At 34.7% G+C, this 19,860-nt stretch overlaps 1 protein-coding gene and 1 long non-coding RNA gene across 2 annotated transcripts; one reads left to right on the top strand and one right to left on the bottom strand.

Annotated features, from left to right (window-relative positions):
* Positions 1–10,801: 10,801 nt before the first annotated feature.
* LOC129755194 (uncharacterized) lies at positions 10,802–11,419 on the bottom strand. The gene is made up of 3 exons (XR_008739205.1): positions 11,307–11,419; positions 11,096–11,142; positions 10,802–11,034 (listed from the first exon to the last, which is right to left on the bottom strand). It is a non-coding gene; the product is annotated as an uncharacterized LOC129755194 (long non-coding RNA).
* Positions 11,420–11,674: 255 nt separating this feature from the next.
* On the top strand, positions 11,675–12,683 carry LOC129755191 (leucine-rich repeat-containing protein 57). The gene is made up of 2 exons (XM_055751563.1): positions 11,675–11,781; positions 11,838–12,683. Exon 2 carries the CDS (start codon positions 11,848–11,850, stop codon positions 12,562–12,564), a length of 717 nt encoding a protein of 238 aa, XP_055607538.1. The 5' UTR covers positions 11,675–11,781; positions 11,838–11,847; the 3' UTR covers positions 12,565–12,683.
* The last annotated feature ends 7,177 nt before the right edge of the window (positions 12,684–19,860 follow it).

Genomic DNA, 19,860 nt, shown 5'->3' with positions numbered 1-19,860 from the left:
TTTCAAGCGAAACCCTAACCTCTCTCTCCGAGATGCCGTCTACAACCGTGCATCGAGCCAAAAAACGAGCCGGACTATCGACTTACAAGAAGGTAGTGACTCCAAATCGCGATGATAAGTTTGACTGCGTGGTAATGGATGACGAAACCCGCCGAAAGCCGACTACAAGCAGCTTCCGGGACAGGAGTTTTATACGGCAAAAGGAAGGGGAAAGGTAGCAGATATTTGGGGATTTTTTTTTTTATTATCTGACGGGTTTGCGCCGGAGGTCTTCGGATTTTCTCCAAAATTTAAAATTTTGTTCGTTTCAGCACCATTTAAAAACATGTATTTTTGCAGATTTCTAAAACTTTTATTTTTCGAGTTAGCTAACGTTTAAGTGTTTTTGAAAAAAAAAAATTACCTTCTTTTCAAGCGCCCATAACTTTGTCAATTTTCAATGTAGAATATAAAATAGCACATCAAAACGCATTAGAATTTTACCAGCTATTCAAATAGAATAACCAAAAAAAATATATATTAATTTTCGGTATAAAATCAAGTAAATATGTTAAAAATAACGTCGAAAAGTACCGTCTTCACCACCAAAATTTTTGAAACATATTTCATTTTATAGTCCTATCAATTTCACAACTTTCATCTGAAGACACCAAAGTGGGCCAAAATTTCCTTGAAGAGTTATGAAAGAAACAGTGACAATAAATTTCTTTTTCAACGTCAAAATCTAACAATTTTCGAACAACTGCACTCACATATAGGGACTTTTCCTCTTATCGTACGTATGTGCACCGGAGGTTAAAAATCTGCAAAAAATACCATTTTGTAGTCGATTTAGTTTTACAACTTTCACGTGAAGACACCAAAATGCTAAGGACGAGCAGCAGTTAAAGCAAATATAGTAAAACCAATATACCTCACTCTTCAAAAAACAAGGTGACACATCAAGCACGCCATCCTATGAAAAAGTTCTAACTACCATGTATAAACATCGACGATCTGAACTACTTCTACTACTACTGTCCTTGATTAGATGTATGGAGAAGACTGACAGTGAGGTATATTTGTTTTAATATATTTAGTTCAAGGCAAACTGGCTTTCTGCGGCAAAGAAGGTGGACAAGGTGGCTGTACAAAATCTGATGGCGTTAAGCGTAAGGCCCGGCAATTGGGATTTGGAAAAGCGGAAGTCTAACTGAATATTTTTCTGGATTTTATACTAATTAAACTTGAAAAAGAAATTTAATTTGATTTTTTAAATAAACGATTTCACCGATTTACACGCGTTTTTCCTTGACCAAACTTTGACCGTATCACCCTTTATTATGCAACAATGTGGTAAAGATTATTCTTCTCTAAGATCACTTAATTTTATAGCTAATTTCCTTAGCACAGAATCGAAATTAAAACTTTTCAAAAGCCTCATTTTTCCGCATTTTATATCCTGCGACTTCTTACTTTTTCAAGTTTCCCAACACGCTTTGAACAGGCTTCGGGTAGCTCTCAATTCCTGTGTTAGATTTGTTTATGATCTTAACCGTTACGATCACGTGTCACACCTACAACCCCACCTAATCGGTAGCTCGTTTGAAAATTTACCTAAAATAAGATGTTGTTTATTTCTGTTCAAGTCAATTAAAACTAAAGATCCACAGTATTTATATAACAAATTAATCAAATTACGAAGTACTAGGTTCATTAAATTTTTATTACCACGTCATCGGACTATATTGTATGGTCACAGCTTTTTTGTAAGGGGTGTAACCTACTGGAACTCTCTACCTAATTCACACACTTTAGAAAAATCGAAAATATCATTCAAAAATAAATTGATTGAGCACTTTAATTTAAGTTCATAGATTTAACTTTTCTTATATTTTTTTTCTTCCTTTAAAAATTCATTATTACCACACGTCATGAAGACATCAGAATCACACTTAGTTCTACAAAAAAAAAATGTAACAATTAACCCTCATCCGCATCAGATTTCATAACCCTAATCAGCAATTTGACATACAGGCTAAAATCGTTATAACTGTTGGCCTGTTAAACCGCTCTAAACAAAACTTATATCAATAGAAACCCTTTAATGTCAGTAAAATATGTTTAGAACACTATATTTATATTGCTAAAGCTTCCTGTTTTCTCGTCATTCAGCATGAAAGAAAAAAAATCCGAAAAAACATGGCTCAGGAAAACTGCTGTAGTTCATATATTACACGTCCAAAAAATATTTGTCTTATGTATATGAAAGCTGAAGTTAATGCCTACATCATGAAACTAAGAAATATTTTTTAAATTTTTTTTATTGATATGGTCGCAAAAAGTTCAAAAAAGTGGTCTGAAAAATCTACTTTTCATTCGATTGCTTGTAAATACTGTTTGAGCGATGGTAGAGTTTTTGAAAAATATGAAAAATATGACTACAAAATCTATTAAAACTCTAACATTTTGCTGTCTTTAGATTTTCCATGCAACAAAAATTGAATTTACTGGAATTTTTCAAAGTTCACTACTTTGCGCGATTTTTTTACAAATTGAAATTTCATCTGTTTTGTGGTCCACTGTCAGGTTGTACCCGGATTTTCAGTGCTTTCACTTTGTTTGGACCAATAAAAAGTATATTCATTGGAAAGCACATTTAATCTACATTCCAGTGAGGTGCAACAATTCACGCTGTGAGATTTCACAAAAATATGAAAATTGTAAACGTAAAATCATTCCTGAATTTCTAGAACCACAAGCAGCACGTACAGCAAAACGTGTTTGTTTGCTCTCCGAGTAGGTACGGTGGGTTGTGATTTGGTCAGAGAGCGAAGCCGACAGACGAAATAATGATGCGTGTCGTACGTTTCTTGGTTGGAATTTTTCTATTGACAGTAGTTCACGTTTAGTTGTCACGACACGCATCATTATTTCGTCTGTCGCCTTCGCTCTCTGACCAAATCACCACCCACCGTACCTAACACGTTTTGCTGTACGTGCTGCTTGTGGTTCTAGAAATTCAGGAATGATTTTACGTTTATAATTTTCATATTTTTGTGAAATCTCACAGCGTGAATTGTTGCACCTCACTAGAATGTAGATTATATGTGCTTTCCACTAAATATACTTTTGATTAGTTCAAACAAAGTAAAAGCACTGAAAATCCGGGTACAGCCTGACGGTGGACCACGAAAACAGATGAAATTTCAATTTGTAAAAAAATCGCGCAAAGTAGTGAACTTTGAAAAATTCCAGTAAATTAAATTTTTGTTGCATAGAAAATCTAAAGACAGCAAAATGTTAGAATTTTAATAGATTTTGTAGTCATATTTTTTCAAAAGCTCTACAATCGCTCAAATAGTATTTACAAGCAATCGAATGAAAAGTAGGTTTTTCAGACCACTTTTTTGAACTTTCTGCGACCATTTCATTAAAAAAAAATTAAAACAATATTTCTTAGTTTCATGATGTAGACATTAACTTTAGCTTTCATATGCATAAGACAAATATTTTTTTGGACGTGTAATATATGAACTACAGCAGTTTTTCTGAGGCAGTTTTTTTTTGCATTTTTTTCTTTCATGCTGAATAACGAGAAAACGGGAAGCTTTAGCTATAAATATATAATGTTCTAAACATATTTTACTGAGATTACAAGGTTTCTATTGATGTAAGTTTTATATGAAATTCATAATAATTCAAACGACTTGATAGATTTTACTTTTGGAGTGTCAAATTGACACTCTAAGTCGGAAAAGGGAGTTTTTTTGTCCAGGCTTCCAGGGTTCGTCAATAAAAAAAGTAAAGATACAATATTAAAGAACTTTTTTCAAAAGTGTTCCGAAAATCACTCAATTCTCATGAGAGGCACTGAAACGTTTTCAACAGCGAAAGCAAACCCTAAATTTTCGGTTGGTTTATCTCCCAGCGGGGCCAAGATTGTGTTCGACAGCGCTGTCCGAGAATCAAAGAAATAAAATATGAAAGAAAGACGTTCCTTCTCCAGTTGAAATTCTCAACTGATTGAGAAGCTACCTAATTTTCAGTTTTTTTTTTCACTCAATAACTTTTCTTGCTCACTCACTCACTCACTCATTCATTTACTGATCGATGATCGGATGCTGTCTGCCTGATGCATCTTGCTTTGTTGTTGCTGTTGTTGGGAAGGACCAAAATAGCCATTCAAACACACAGGCAGTTTGTATGTACCGCTGTTTGCAGCTAAGGCAGAAAGTACGCAGGCAGTATGAACCGATGATTGAGTTTGAGTGAGTGAGTGAGTGGGTTTTCGAATTGGATCTTGTATCAGATAGACTTTAATGCGAATCTGCTCTCGCTTTTGAATCTTGTTTACATTGACTTCGCATTGTCGCTCTGCCGACTCTCTAGAGAACTACAGGCAGCAGCATTCGGCTTTGAATGTTTCCAACTAGAAACCTATCATGAGCGTTTTTTCCGAGTGATTTTCGGAACACTGCTTTTGAATTCATTTTTGTATTTTGAAGCTTCTGAAAAAAGTTACAAGCCTTCAAACTTGCAATAGTGTCAAAATGACACTCCAAGGCCGATGACATAGTGAGTGCGATGCGAATTGGCGGAAAATTTACGGACGCAGCCTATGCGAACTCGAGCGGCGGAACAAATTGACATCTCCTTCGCCGCGTTGAGTATGTCAGGTTTAAGCGATTCTCATACATTTTCATCAAATGTGGTTCACCGCATTGAATCGCATTAACCGCATCGCATCGCATCGTATTCACTATGTCATCGGCCTAATGCGGATGAGGGTTAAAAAGAATTGCATTCTTACGTTACTGAATAAAGTCTAAGGGTACGAACACAGTGAGCGCGAAGCGAACTGCGAAGCGAAATATTCATTCACCGGATGAATTTCGCAAGTTCGTTTTTGAAGGCCGGCCACAGTGTACGCGAATTGCGAAGCGGTTCAACACTGAAAAAAACCTTCGGTGTTTTGCAAAAATTAATCACTCGTGAAAAAATCTTTGCAAATTAATTTGCAGAATTAAAACTGTGAGCGAGAGATACGTACCGCGTCAAAAAATATTAATCCGCGTTAATTCCGAAAAACCACGTTAATTCCGGAAAACCGTGGAAAAAAACCTTGCGCGTTCTAAACCGCAGGGATTATTAAAAGGAATCTTAAGGTCATGAATACTCGGTGCCTGGACTTTATGAGTACGTTGGAGAATAGATTTTTGACACCCAAATCCTATATGGCGGCTTCAGCCTAACACCAAAACGCTTTAAATACTGAAAATCGCATAAAACAAGCATAATGCGGATATTAGGTGAGAGGAATCAATTAGAAAAAGTCGAAATTGGCAGTCTGACGCTATGGAACGCCATCTTAAAATCCAATACGGCGGATTCCGCTCAACTTTAAAATATTTTAAATGACTGAAAATCGCAAGAAAAAAAATCTACCAAAACTATGACAAACATATAACAAAATAATGAAAAAAAAAATACAATAGAATAACAACAAAAATTACGAAACGCTGACAAACTTTGATAAAAATATGGCAAAGGTGACAAAAATATTACAACAATATGTTAAAAATATACCAAATCTATGATAAATTTGACATTAAAATGGCAAAGCCTTGACCAAATTTTGAAAACATCTGACAAAAATTAATATAATTGACTGAATAATAACAAATAATTAACAATAATTCCAAAACTCGAAATAAAAACTTTTACAAATATTTGACAACATTATGCAAAATATGAAAATTGAAATAATAATATGACAAATATAATAACTAATCAAAATTTACAAATATGACAAAATTTTTCAATAAAATAACATAAATCTGGCGATACTATGACAAAAATCTTACATAAGTAATAAAAAAAAATGTAACAAAGCTATGAAAAAAATATGATAAAAATGTAACCAAACTACGATAAAAAAAACAAAATTGTCATAATTTGTCATAACAGTTGACAAAGGTTGTAAGATTTTTGTCATTTTATTTTAATTTTTGTCTCAATTTTGTTATGTTTTCATTTGTCGTATTTTTGTCATAGTTCTGTCAGATTTTTTGTTCATTTGATTGTAAGTTTTTTTTTTATAGTTTTGTCTTTTTTTGTTCGATTATAGTCGTTTTACCATCTTCTCTTCATACTGAAAGTCTTATCCAGTACAACTGCATTCGATGATTACTCTTGTATTTGAACTCACGGACATTGGCTTAGGAGGGAACTAACTTGCCAACTGAGTTACACATATCACAAGCCCATAGATTTGTATAGATTGTGTCATTTTTTCGTCGTATTTGCGATATATTTTTAACATATTCATCATTATATGTTCGGATTTGTCTTTTTTTTTAAATTTTGTGATTTTTATGTCGTATCTGTCATAATTTTGTCATTTTTCTTACATATATTTGAAAGTATTTTGTTATATTTTTAACTCATTTTTCATAATTTTGTCAGATTATTGTCAGTATTTTTGACAAATTTGTGTCATATTTTTTTCAGAACTTTGTCATATTTTAGCCCATTTGCCTTATTTTTTGTCAGATTTTTGTGATTTTATTGTAAATTTGTTGTTATTATTTTGTCATTTTTGTAAATTGGTTGTCAATTATTGGTCCTTATATTAGTTTTGTCTGGTCATTTTATTGTCAAATTTTGATTATAATTTTGTCATAATTTTTTTTTTAAATTGTCATAGTTTTGCCAATTTTGTGAATTTTTTCTCATATTTTTGTCTAATTTTGTAATATTTGTCATATTTTTGGCATAATTATTTTACCACATTTGGCGTGTTTTATTCAAAGTTTTGTAAATTGTCACTATTTTTTGTCATATTTTTAAATTTTAGTGATAGTTATTCATATTTTCCCACAGTTTTGTTTTATTTTTGTCAATATTACTTTAGTTTATTAACAATTGTCATATTTTTGTTTATTCATTTCAGTGCTTTTTTGCAGTTTTCTCAAAATTTTCGTTAAATTTTTGTCAGTAATTTTTCATCTTTTTTTTATCCCTTCTACTCATTTCTTATATTGTGGATGTACCATACGATTTTCAGTTTTTTATTGCATTTTGAATTAAGCGGAAACCGCCATCTTTTATTTCAAAACGGCGTCGGACAGCCAAATTCGACTTTTACTTATTGAATACTTTCATCCAATACCCACATTGTGGGAGTTTCATGTGCTTTTCAGTCACTTCCAGCATTTTAAAGTTGAGTAAAGTTGAGGCCATATTGGATTTCAAGATGGCGTCAGATAACAAATTTCAACTTCTATCCGTTCAGCCCCTTCACCCTATACACATATTGTGGGGCTTTCATGTCACCGGTCGTTTATTGCCAGTTAGAATTTGTTTCAATTTAAAAAGACTGAAACCGCGTTTTTTTCGAAAATCCGCGCTAAAAATCCGTGCATTTTTCATCACCAACACAAAAACGGCAATGATAATTAAATAAATAAACTTTTGAAAAAGATTTTTTTTATAAATCATTTTACGATAAAAAATATCCGAGAGAATATTTTCAGTGTATGTCCGGATGAACAGGATGAATCCGCGCGATCCAGCCAGGTCTTCGCACGAAAATTCGCTTGCACTGTGGCCGGTCGATGTTTTTTCAACGTGTTTCAATGAGAAGCGGTTTTTCGCGCGAATTGAAAATTCGCTTCGCACTTCGCTTCGCGCTCACTGTGAATTCGACCTAATAAAACAAAATAAAAATAAAATTAAAAACAAATTTTATGACTGAAGTTTATGTTATTGAAATCGGAATGCGAACTGAAAATAAGGTTCAAATCTTATGATTTAAATTTAGATTTTAACAGATATTATATCAATAAAAACTCGGAAGAATCAGAATAAACTACTCAAACATGTATCGAAGTTTGTTTGTGTTGTTTGTTTTATTATAGAGGCTTGCTGGGTAGTGTCAATGCTTATTCGAGTCTAATTAAAATTGTTATTTTCAAATTTTGTAGGAAATTCTATTCTCCCGTTTTTTTTTTAATTTCACGATGTTTCTAACTTTTTGAATCCTGTATATGATAAGTGTCTACATGGTTATTGTGTTGTTATGCAAATTTCTGTAGAGAAACCAGTGTTCTGAATATCACTCATTTTCAATGATTGTTTCTGATTGCCCTTCGCACCTGAACGTACAGCGGTCGGGTTTCGTTATTGATTGCTACTCGACCTACCCGATCATCGATCGTTCAGTTCATCGCTAAAATACAGATCACCTCGCACGATGCTTGCTGTCAAAACAGTGCAGCACCATCATCAAATTGGAATCTCACCAATGCGCAATGCATATGGCGAATCTTGTTGGTCTTCGATCAGGAGTGAATGAATCAGGCAGTGAGTGAGCGATACATGAAGCCGATCATTAGCGTATTTTGTTTGATTTGATATACAGCAAATTAATAAATTTATTTGTTGTTATAACGTTTTTTAACATCAGTATGATTAAAATCAAATTGTAGTTGTGTTTGTGAGGGAAAGATGTTCACTTTCGCCGTGTTTTTCAATTTTTACAAGTTCTTTTATTAAACTGTCGTCCGTCACGTTAAAATTACTGAGAATTTATGGTGTTCCTCACAATTGCTTGATTTTTCTCGTCCTGCAAAAAATAATTTTGAATTTCATATAATTCAGGCAGATACTGAGTGAGCTACATTCAGAATGGATCAGTTTGTATCTCAATCATCACCGATATGCGATGTTTGCTAAACCGATTATTCTGAATGATGCGACTCGGTTTGCATAGCTGATAGGAGCGCTGATCGAGATTGCATACCAGCCAGGCGAAGCAGTTGCGAGAGGCGCTATCCCATTATACAATCAGAATGTTTCCAACAGGAAACGCATCCTGAGGGTTTGTTTTGATTGATATTCAGAACACTGAGAGAAACTATTTAAAGTTGTTGAAGGAAATCGTTTAAGAATACAACAGTAGATGAAATTTAAAAAAAAAAGAAACTGATCTACTTAAAATTATTCAAAATAAAAACGCACCTCACAGCGAAGTAAAGTTTACCTGAATCGAGCTGGAAAAAAAGATACAATTCACCGAGAAAAAAGGTGAATTCAAAAAAGGTAAATCTTACCTCGTAGTGAGGTGAAGTTCACCTGAATTGAACTGAATAAAAAGGTACAGTCCACTTAGAAAAAAGGTGAATCAAAAAAGGTAAAACTTACCTCGTAGCGAGGTGAAGTTGACCTGGATTGATCTAAACAAAACGGTACAGTTCATCTTGAAAAAAGGTAACAATTTGCCGAACCCGTTTATTAAGGTTAAGCTGTTTTGTCATTCAGGAACAAGTTTTGCTTTGTGCCCAATATGTGAAAATCGGAACAGAACAGTAAATGTTTTCTTAGATTTCTTTAATAGTGCTGGTTCTCGTCATAACACTTTGCTTTTGTTACAGATTGACCGACATTCTGGAACATCCCACAGATCATTCCGGAAAAGCGGGACCTAACCGGATCAATCGAAGAAGAAGAATATGAATGTCAACGCAATGCAAGAGGATTCAGCGGCCAAGGTTCCTCGGAAGAACTCGAAGTAGGTGACCGTGAGAAAGTAACAATAATTTTCTGCATTGAAAAAATTAATTATAAAGGTTAAAGTCCCTACCCAAATAACCATAAGCACTAAAAACTAGCACCAATTCTGCTCTAACATCAGCTCTAGAGCTTGATTCAGTGCATCATATTAGCCCTGTGAGCCAGGTTTGGCGAAATTAACTTCTGCTTTAGTGCAGAAACTGGTAAAACCCTATAAAAGCACTGTGCTATGCTAAGTTGATGCTATAGCGTTGCCGGGCAAAATGCTGGGAAAATGCAAATGGCGTTCAAATGAGTTACAACCATGCGGGTAAAAAAAATCGATTTTTATTTGACTCCATTTTTCTGCCATGATAATTAATTTGGCTTATGTTGTATATTCGCTTATTCATGTTATGGGGATCTCTCGGGTTGAATTTTCTACATGATTTTCTTTTTCGTTTTTCGGGTGAAGATGACCTGGAATCGAACTCATGGATCGGACATTTTTAAGTAACTCTGCTTGTGGACCTATCATGTCCGCGTTGAATCTTTGAAAAAAGCCCTATTTGAATCAAATTATTGGCAACCGGTGCCCTAAATTTGCATTATTTGAGCATCAATCAATGCTAATGTGCTTTGGAATAATACCACTGTAGTGCTTACATAGTGCTAAAACGCATTAAAGCAAGCTCAAGTGATGCAAATTTAATGCTTAGAAAATATAGCATTTTTCATTCAGATTTAGAGCACCTTTTTGCTAGGTGAATTGAAAAAAGGTAAAACTTACCTTTTGCTAGGTGAATGAAAAAAAGGTAAAATTTACCAAGAAAGCTGGGTGGAAAAAAATCACCTCGCAAAAAGGTAAATTTTACCTTTTTTTTATTTTCCGTGCAGCTTTAAAATTATCTGTTTGAACTACATTGAAAATAATAAAAAGGTAAAATTTACCGATTAGCGAGGTACTTTTTTTCCACCCTTCTTTCGAGGTAAATTTTACCTTTTTTTCTTCATTCACCTAGCAAAAAAGTTAATTGTACACCTAGCAAAAAGGTGAATTGTACCGTTTTTCTATTCACCTAGAAAAAAAGGTAAATTTTACCTTTTTGGGATTCACTGATCAAAAAGGGAAATTCTACTGGTTACCCATTCACTGTTCAAAGGGATTTTTTTCGCTGTTCTGGTTATTCGCTAAATTAAATGAAACAAAGACACACATTCACTCAAGATTTTATTTTTAATTTATCATTACCTGTCATTAATGTTTTGGGAATCTATGTTATAATAATGTTCTTCTCCGTTTTTTTCCTGGAATGTTCCGTTTTTTCGGAGGAAAACACTATTGCCATCAACGCTGCCTTTCCGTGTCCACCATGGCCGCTGAATCCTCTTACAATTAGCATATTTCGTCCCTTCTCCGTTCGACTCATCCGGCTGCTGGGGGATAACTTTGGCTGTTCCGGAATGATGAAGAAAACACTTCGTGCTCAGTAGGCCAATCTGTAATAAAGTTTTATGATGAGAACCAGCACAACAATATGAAATCTAATGCTGAATTTACCATTTTGTTCCTATTTTCACATATTGCGCACCAAACAAAACTTATTCCTGAATGAAAAAACAACTTAACCTCAATAAACGGGTTCGGAAAATAGTTACCTTTATTTCGAGGTGAATTGTACCGTTTTGTTCAGCGTAATCCAGGTCAACTTCACCTCGCTATGAGGTAAGCTTTACCTCGAAGAGGTAGAAAGTACCTTTTTTGGATTTACCTTTTTTCTAAGTGAATTCTACGTTTTTCGTCTGCTCGATTCAGGTAAACTTTACCTCGTTGTGAGGTGATTTTCACCTTGTTGAGGTAAAAGTAACCTTTTTGGATTTCACAAGCATTCACCTTTTTATCTCGGTAAATTTTACCTTTTTATTATATTCCGTGCATTAATAATCGAAAACGAATCTTTTGTCTTGTCTTATTGTATGATGGCATTCATGCGGGTTTCACCTCGACCAGATTAAAGAAACATAAAATTCCAAAAATTTCTCCAGCATTCACCTTTTTATCGCGGTAAAATTTGCCTTTTTGTTATTTTCCGTGTAATACATTATGCGATTGCACTGCTCCCTGGTTGTGGTTTGCATGACTTATTGGTGCTCGTTTGGTTCAGTGCACAGTGTTTTTGCAATAATTGTTGTGCATATCATCAGTCAAAATCCAAAACAAATTACAATCACAATTCACTATTTAGGGTAAATTTCTTTTTTTTCTAAATTTAGTTTCGTGACTAAATATTGTTTTATTCCAGCTAATCTATCATGGGAAACAAGCAAGTGAAGCAACATTTTGAAACAGCACAGAAAACTGGAGTCCTCAAGATATCGCAAATGCGTCTCGATGAATTTCCTTCAGCGCTTAAGACCTTCCCGAATGTTTTGAAAACATTGGATTTATCAGAAAATCGATTCTCGGAATTACCCGATGAAATCAGGAAATTCAATCTTCTTAAGCATTTGAATGTAAGTGGAAATCGTTTAATAGCCCTACCCGAAGCTATTGGAACATTAATCAAATTAGAAACAATTAACGCCATGAACAATTTAATTATATCAATTCCTGGCGAAATAGCAAACTGTAAAAATTTGAAACAGATCAATCTAAGCAATAATCAGATTTCGGTTTTTCCGTCTATGGTATGCGGTTTAAAACATTTGGATTTATTAGATATTTCCAGAAACAAAATTACTTGTATCCCAGATAATATAAGCCAATTGCAAGCAACAGAACTGAATGCTAATCAAAACCAGATATCGGAAATTTCCGAAAATATATCCCTATGCCCTAAGCTAAAAACTCTAAGATTGGAGGAAAATTGCTTGCAAGCTTCACCGTGTCTTTCAAAAATATTGAAAGAATCCCAAATATGTAACTTATTGCTAGAAGGTAATTTATTCAACAGTAAAGCTCTATCAGATCTTGATGGATACGATGCATATATGGAACGATATACAGCTGCGCGTAAAAAAATTTGTTAACAAGGAATCGTTTGCAGTTAGACTTAAGATAAACTGGTCAATCTAAAATAGTTTAAAGAATTGACCAAAGGATGTATAGTAAAAATAATTTTCTTCAATAAATGTGTTAACTCTGCACGAGCACGACAAACGTTTCCCAAATCCGTAATCCGAAACATTCTTTTTGCACGTTATCTCATTAAGTACATTACTGCATATTCTTTTATGAGAGCATTTAGGTCTTATCCAAAGGACGTCTAAATTGAGGCAGCCTATTTAATGAATATTTTGATAATACAAAAACGTTACCTTTGTTAGATTTTATCAAACCGTTGTAAATATACATACGTATAAAAAGGATGGTAGCAATTTTGATCGGTAATTGTGGTAGGTAATTGTAATTTTATTGATAAACGATAGTCTGAAATCGGTGAAAAAAGAGCAAACATTTTGTCCGAAAATTGCATCTGAGATGTTGATTACAAGTTGTAGTTGTGTTTTTTATGCTTAGGATTTAACGGGTTTAAGTGGGTCGAAAATTATGTGAAATAAGTGTATTTGCGTGTGAAACGGGTCGGAGGTGTTCGCGCTATGCTCTTTCTGCAGCCGCGATCGGATTTGTGCAAAAGGTTACATATGAGGTAGATGAAATTTGAAGGTAGGAAGGTAATTATTATCAGTGGTAATTATTATAAGTGGAAGGTATTATAAGTAGGGGAGTATGACATTTGCATTAAGCCATTTGGCATAAAAGCCATTTGGCATAAATTCAACTTTCAACAGTGTGGTGACTATTTAATTAAACTTGCAAGATTTCTTTTTAGATGTTGCGTTGCCGCAAACATCGAGGATGCAGGAGATGAGGCGGCCCAAAGCCGCGAGGCTCCCCAATCCGAGGGTGCCGCCGACACGCCGTCGGTTCCAGCTTAGGTCTAAACGCCTTACTTATGGCGGTTTTACAAAAGCCGTTTTCGACGGCAGGTCGGCGGCACCCTCGGATTGGGGAGCCTCGGCGGTTTTGGGCCGCCTCATCTCCTGCATCCTCGATGTTTGCGGCAACGCCGTAACATTTAAAAAGAAATCTTACAAGTTTAATAGTCACCACACTTTTGACTTTGTCCGAAAATTGAATCTCAACGTGACCACATGAAAAGATAAATTTATGCCAAATGGCTTCATGCCAAATGACCTTTATGCCAAATGGCTTTTATACCAAATGGTCTTTATATCAAATGGCTTTTACGCCAAATGGCTTTATGCCAAAGGGCATTATGCCATATGTCATACTCATAGAAGGTATTATAAGTGGAATGTATTATACACAGTAAACGAAAATTACCGAGTTCGGTATTTTTTTTTTTTTTTTTTTTTTACCGAAATCCTAACATGTGTAAATCGTTAAACTGTTCGGTAATTTTTTCGATAAAAAATAAACAAACATCGGTAAATGAAGAGTCGATTTACCGATGTTCGTTTGTTTTTTACCGAAAAAATTACCGAACAGTTTAACGATTTACACATGTTAGGATTTCGGTAAAAAAAATTACCGAACTCGGTAATTTTCGTTTACTGTGTAGATTGATGTTTGTTAAAAAATAGTTGCCTCTCTAGATGCTACCATGAGAACCGAAGAACGGAAAGGAGTGCAAGTCATCGTGGTGGATGTTTTGTTTTTTTTTAATGCGGAAATTGTTTTTTTAAATATTTTAACTTGTCGGCTGTATAAATAAATAGAAAACCTGTGATAATAAAGATCTGTGATATACAAACTGTGATATTTACGGTGATCGTCTCACAAGTGCCGTGGAATTTGGTGTTCGTCCTAAAATGAGCGAGCAGGATGCTGCTCCTGATGGAGTAGCATCAACAACACAACCGCTGAGGAGTTCCGAGTCGATAGAAAGAATGGATGACGAGACTGCGGCAACACAACTTAGCAAAGGAGGAAACAATAACGAAGGAACAAGAACCGAACGGACCTACATCAACTATAACTATCAACCGGGTGATTGTCGACCTTACCGAGTAGTTGTGGAAAATACAGACACGGAGAGACGGAAAGTAGTAAATAGACTACAAATCGGAATCCTACTACATCAAAACGGGTTTGATAAATCAATTGATGACATCAGGAAAACAGGTAAAAACAAGGTGACGGTATATGTTGGGAACATTAAAGATGCGAATAGGCTAGCGAACTGCAAAAATTTGCACCTGAAAGGCTATAAGGCGTACGTACCTAAACAATTTGTAACGGTAACAGGAGTTATTTCTGGAATACCGCTAGAGTTAAAAGATGATGAGGTCAAAAATTTTATCAAGGCAAAGGCAGAAGTTGATTCGGTGTTCAGAATGAATCGCTTCAAAGACAAAAAAAAAGAACCTACATACAAAATGGGTGTAGTTTTTCGTAGCAATATTTTACCAACTGACATAAGTATTTATTCCGTAATTCATAGAGTCCAGCCATACGTTAGAAAACCAGTCATATGTTTTAAATGTCTACGTTACAATCATTTGTCCAAAAACTGTAAAGAGTCTAAACAAAAATGTCCCAACTGTGCGACAGAGCATTCAGCCGACAATTCATGTAATATTTTAAAATGTTTGTATTGTGATAATAATAATCATAAAACGACTGACAAGGTGTGTCCTAGGTGGAAAAAAGAAACGAGTATACAGACAATAATGGCAAAAAAATGTATGACTTACCAGGAGGCCAAACAATATTTTGAAGTTCCTACAGAAAATATTTTTGATATCCTGAGGGTTTCTGAAGAATTTCCAACACCAGCAGAATCATACTCTAGAGTAGCAGCGAGTGGTACAGGTTTCCCTCAACATTTACAACAAAAAAACAATGCATGGAGTCACAACGAAAAAAGGAATAGAGCAAGAAAAGAAAACAAAACAAATGAAGAAGCAGAAATAGTACCAGGTGTAGCAAGTCTTTTAGGAATGAACCACAAAGATTTTGCCAAAAAGAGGAAAATGGAAGAAGAGCCAAGTGGTATGGGACTGTTCAACAAGCACAAAACTGGAGAATTAGAAAGGTTGAGAAAGGAAATAGAAGAGTCGGTTAAAAAACAATCACAAGAAGAGTGGAAAAAACTATTAACAGCAGTAAATATGAAACTTGAAACTATAACAAAAGCTCATGGTAAAACAGGAGGAGAAATAACAGCATGCATTATGGGTGAACTCAATAGAATAGGTGGTCTGTCAGGAGACAGCTAAAAAGAAAGAATGTTCAAGGTGTTACAAGCAAACATACAAAGTCTTTTTAGGAATAAAAATGAGCTTACTCACGAATTGGTTACCCACAATTACGACGCGGTACTACTATCCGAGATTTGGGTTAAACCGGAACAAATTTCTACAGTAAGGTGGAACATACAAGGCTATCATCGTCTACTAGCTCCCAGATATGATGGATTTGGAGGTGTAGGAATATACCTGAAAGATGAATTATGTTTCGAAAATATTCAACTGACGAGGTCAGACGATTTTGAAACACTAGGACTGTTTATAACTAAGCTGAAACTAGCTTTAGCAGTAGTTTATATTAATCCAAGAATAACAATAAATAACCTAGAAACATCAATATCAATATTCTACAACGAACTGTCAAAATACGAAAAAGTACTATTAGGAGGAGATTTTAATAGTCACAACGTAGTTTGGGGATGTCAAGACACAAATTCTAAAGGCAAAGTTGTACATGATGCCATTGTAAACTCAAATTTGATGCTAATAAACACGGGAGTACCCACATTTATACCTCCAGTAAATAATCAAAGACCTAGTGCGATAGATCTTACACTATGCTCGACAAATCTTTTTGATAAAGTTCATTGGAATGTAGCTGAAAAGACGTTTGGAGGGAGTGGTCATTTGATGATTGAAACGTGTTTAGACTTGGTAGTTGAATCAAAACAAAAGTGTTATTTTGACAGAAAAAAGATAATAGAGGAAATATCACAAACTAAACACTGGGATTTTGAAAACTTGAAAGATTTGTCGAACCTTACTAAAAACATAAGAAGTAAACATAAAAAAATAAGCAATCACACTCCAAAGTACTACTGGAGCTCTGATTTATCCCAATTGTATGAGCAGAAACAACACGCTCTGCGAGAATATTATAAATGCAGTAACAGTGAAAACTTGATTCGATGGAAAAAATCCTCAGCAGTATTTTTAAAAGCAAAAAACCAACACATAAAAGATAAGATGATAGAACTATCTGGTTCTATCGATCCCAGAAATACTCGAGAGAATTGGAAACTAATAAAAAGACTAAAACTTCGCCCAGTAACCAACCCCAAAAACAATCCAATCGTTAATAATAGAGAAATGGCTAAACAATTTCTCATCAAAAACTTCGGACCTTCAACTACAGTAGAACCCCTTCAACCGGAAAATAACACAAGAACAAATATAATTAACTTCCAGAATTGGAAAAAATTTCTAAAAAATAAATCACAAACATCGTCCCCGGGTACCGATAACATTGACTACGGGGTATTGAAAAATTTAGATCTACAATCCATATCGAAAACTATTGATTTGCTTAATGAAATGTGGAGAAAAGCTATGTTAGACGAACACCTGAAAGAAATAAAAATAATCCCAATCCTTAAATCAAACAAACCACCTAATGAAGTTAGCTCTAGCCGACCTATTTCACTCCTACCAACCTTAGTGAAAATGCTAAATGCAGCTGTCCTTGAAGACGTACAGGAAACGTGCAAAATCAACAATATTCTTCCAGATCTTTCCTTCGGATTCCGTAAAGGAATGTCAACAGAGCATTGCCTAACTTTCGCAACAAATCTGATCAAAGCAGCAAGAAGAGATAAGTATACAATCATCGGTGTTTTCTTTGATTTCTCAAATGCTTTCAATACAGTGGATGTGAAAAAACTTTATGAAATAATGATAAACAATGGTTTCAAAAAAGACACATGTACATGGATTTATAATTTTCTTAGTAATCGGAAAACATTAGTCTACACTGATCAAGGAATTGTCAGTCAAAAAATCTCTACTGGAGTACCACAAGGAGATGTAATGTCACCTGTACTGTTCAATATATACACTGCCTCATTACACAATACAAACCTTGATCCTGAAGTAACAACTTTACAGTTTGCCGACGATTTTTTCAAAATCGTCAAAGCAAAGTCATTGGATTTAGCCACGAGAAAAATGCAAGCAGAGATAAATCAGTTTGTAGAAAAAGCTACAGAGTTGGGTTTACTACTTAATAGCACGAAAACTAAAGCAATGCTATTTAAAGATAGTGACAAAAAACTCCAACTGACGATGGCAGGTGAAAATTTAGAAACAGTCAGAAGTTACAAGTACTTGGGAATAACACTTGATCAGATGCTTAGATATGGTATACATATCAAAACGCTAAAACAAAACATTCTAGATAAACAAAACATGCTGAAGATTATTAGTGGAATCAGATGTGGTGGTACACCAAAAGTAATGATGCTTTACCATAAAGCCTTGTATGGTAATTTTCTGAATTACGGGGCTGTTGTTTACGGGGCATCAGCCAAAAAATACTGTGATATGCTAGAAGTAACTAACAGACAATGTTTACGTATAGCTACAGGATGCACGAAAACTACACCCATAAACACTTTAGCTGCTATAGCTGGAGAAGAACCCTTGTCAATCAAAAGAGATTATTTAGCCAAAAAACGAATAGCCTTACACATACACCGGAATGATTTAATTGCTCAGCAATTACATTCGTTAGACCTGTCAAATATACAAAATGAAACCCAATATACCTTTATAGAAAGAATATACCTGCAAAATGTCCAAAAATTCCAAATGATATACACCGAAACAAAACCTGATATAGAAATTAATGTCAAAGTTGAAGAACAAATCATAGGTTCAGGAATGAAAAAGAAAGAAACATCTCCGATTGTTCTGAAGAAAACCGCACAAGAAATGATAAACAACCAATACGGCCACTTAGATCATTGGTACACAGATGCTTCAAAAAAGACTAATAAATGTGGAATAGGAATTTACGATGCGACCTCCGGAAACAGTTTGAGCATGGGTTTAGTCAATGATGTAAACATTGCCACAGCTGAATTATTAGCAATAAGAGTAGCGCTGGAACAGGCAGAAAATAACACAAACATTGGAGTAGTTATCTTCACAGACTCACAAACAGCTTGTAAAATTATCAAAAAAGACCTAAAACAACACAAATTTGATCAAATCACTCACGACATATGTAAACTTGCCACAACTAAAAGAGCCATCATTCAATGGATACCCTCCCATGTCGGGATAGAGGGAAATGAACACGCAGATTTACTAGCAAGGAAAGGACTAGAGGAACAGATATTGCTTCAAAATAAACTACGTTTAGATGATACGTACAGAAGATTTAAATATGAATCTCTCGAATGTACAAATTCCTGGTATAAATACATGGCTATCCATGAGAAAAAAGGAATGAAATATTATGAATTCCAATCGAATTTCAGTAGGAAACCATGGTATTGGAATATGGACTTTAGCAATATTCAAACCCGAATGTTAAACCGGCTAATAAGTGGACACGATTATTCACCATACTATTTGGGAATTATGAAAATACGAGATACGAAACTTTGCGAATTGTGCCAAACGAATTACACTACAGAACACGTTCTCCTGCACTGCGTGCAATTCAATCATATTAGAAATCATTATGATTGGGATCGTTTTTCCAATCTGATCGAACTGATTCAGAATTTCGAAGAAAGCAAACTGAAGGAAATACTCAGTTTTTTGGAAAAAGCAAGAATTAAAATTTGAAAAACTCCAAGACGACAAATCGAAAAGAAAAAAAAAATTACATGAAGGAACACCCTAGGCTGAAATAGCAAAACCAATGAAAAGTGGCGGTATAGAGTATCAAACTCTCGGCCAAGCTGTCAAAATCATACATACATACATACATACCATGAGAACCAATTTTTTTCAGTTGCATAATTTGCGGCGTCTTCAGTACTAGTGTTATATATGTCAGTGATTGAATTTTGCTGAGCATGAGTTGATCAACCATCTCTCGCTCAACGCTTAACTCGGAAGCAAGGGTTGCTTTCAGGCAGCGAAAACGACAAAACCGATGATGTATACGCTCTCATTATGGCCCGCCTTCACGAAGCAATATACATTCGAGGCAGCGAATCCAAAAAAACCCACGGTATAAGCACTGACCATACTGACTGGACAGTCGATTTCGTTTTTTGGATAATTTACGCACTCTGGAATCGATAGTACGCAATATCG

Source organism: Uranotaenia lowii, chromosome 3 (assembly GCF_029784155.1).
Source record: "Uranotaenia lowii strain MFRU-FL chromosome 3, ASM2978415v1, whole genome shotgun sequence".
NCBI lineage: Eukaryota > Metazoa > Arthropoda > Insecta > Diptera > Culicidae > Uranotaenia > Uranotaenia lowii.
The sequence above is the reverse complement of the archived record's forward strand: the minus strand, read 5'-3'. Positions and strand labels throughout refer to the sequence as shown.

Coding starts and splice junctions, on each gene's coding strand:
- LOC129755191 (XM_055751563.1), top strand. CDS start 11,848: ATGGGAAACAAGCAAGTGAAGCAACATTTTGAAACAGCACAGAAAACT.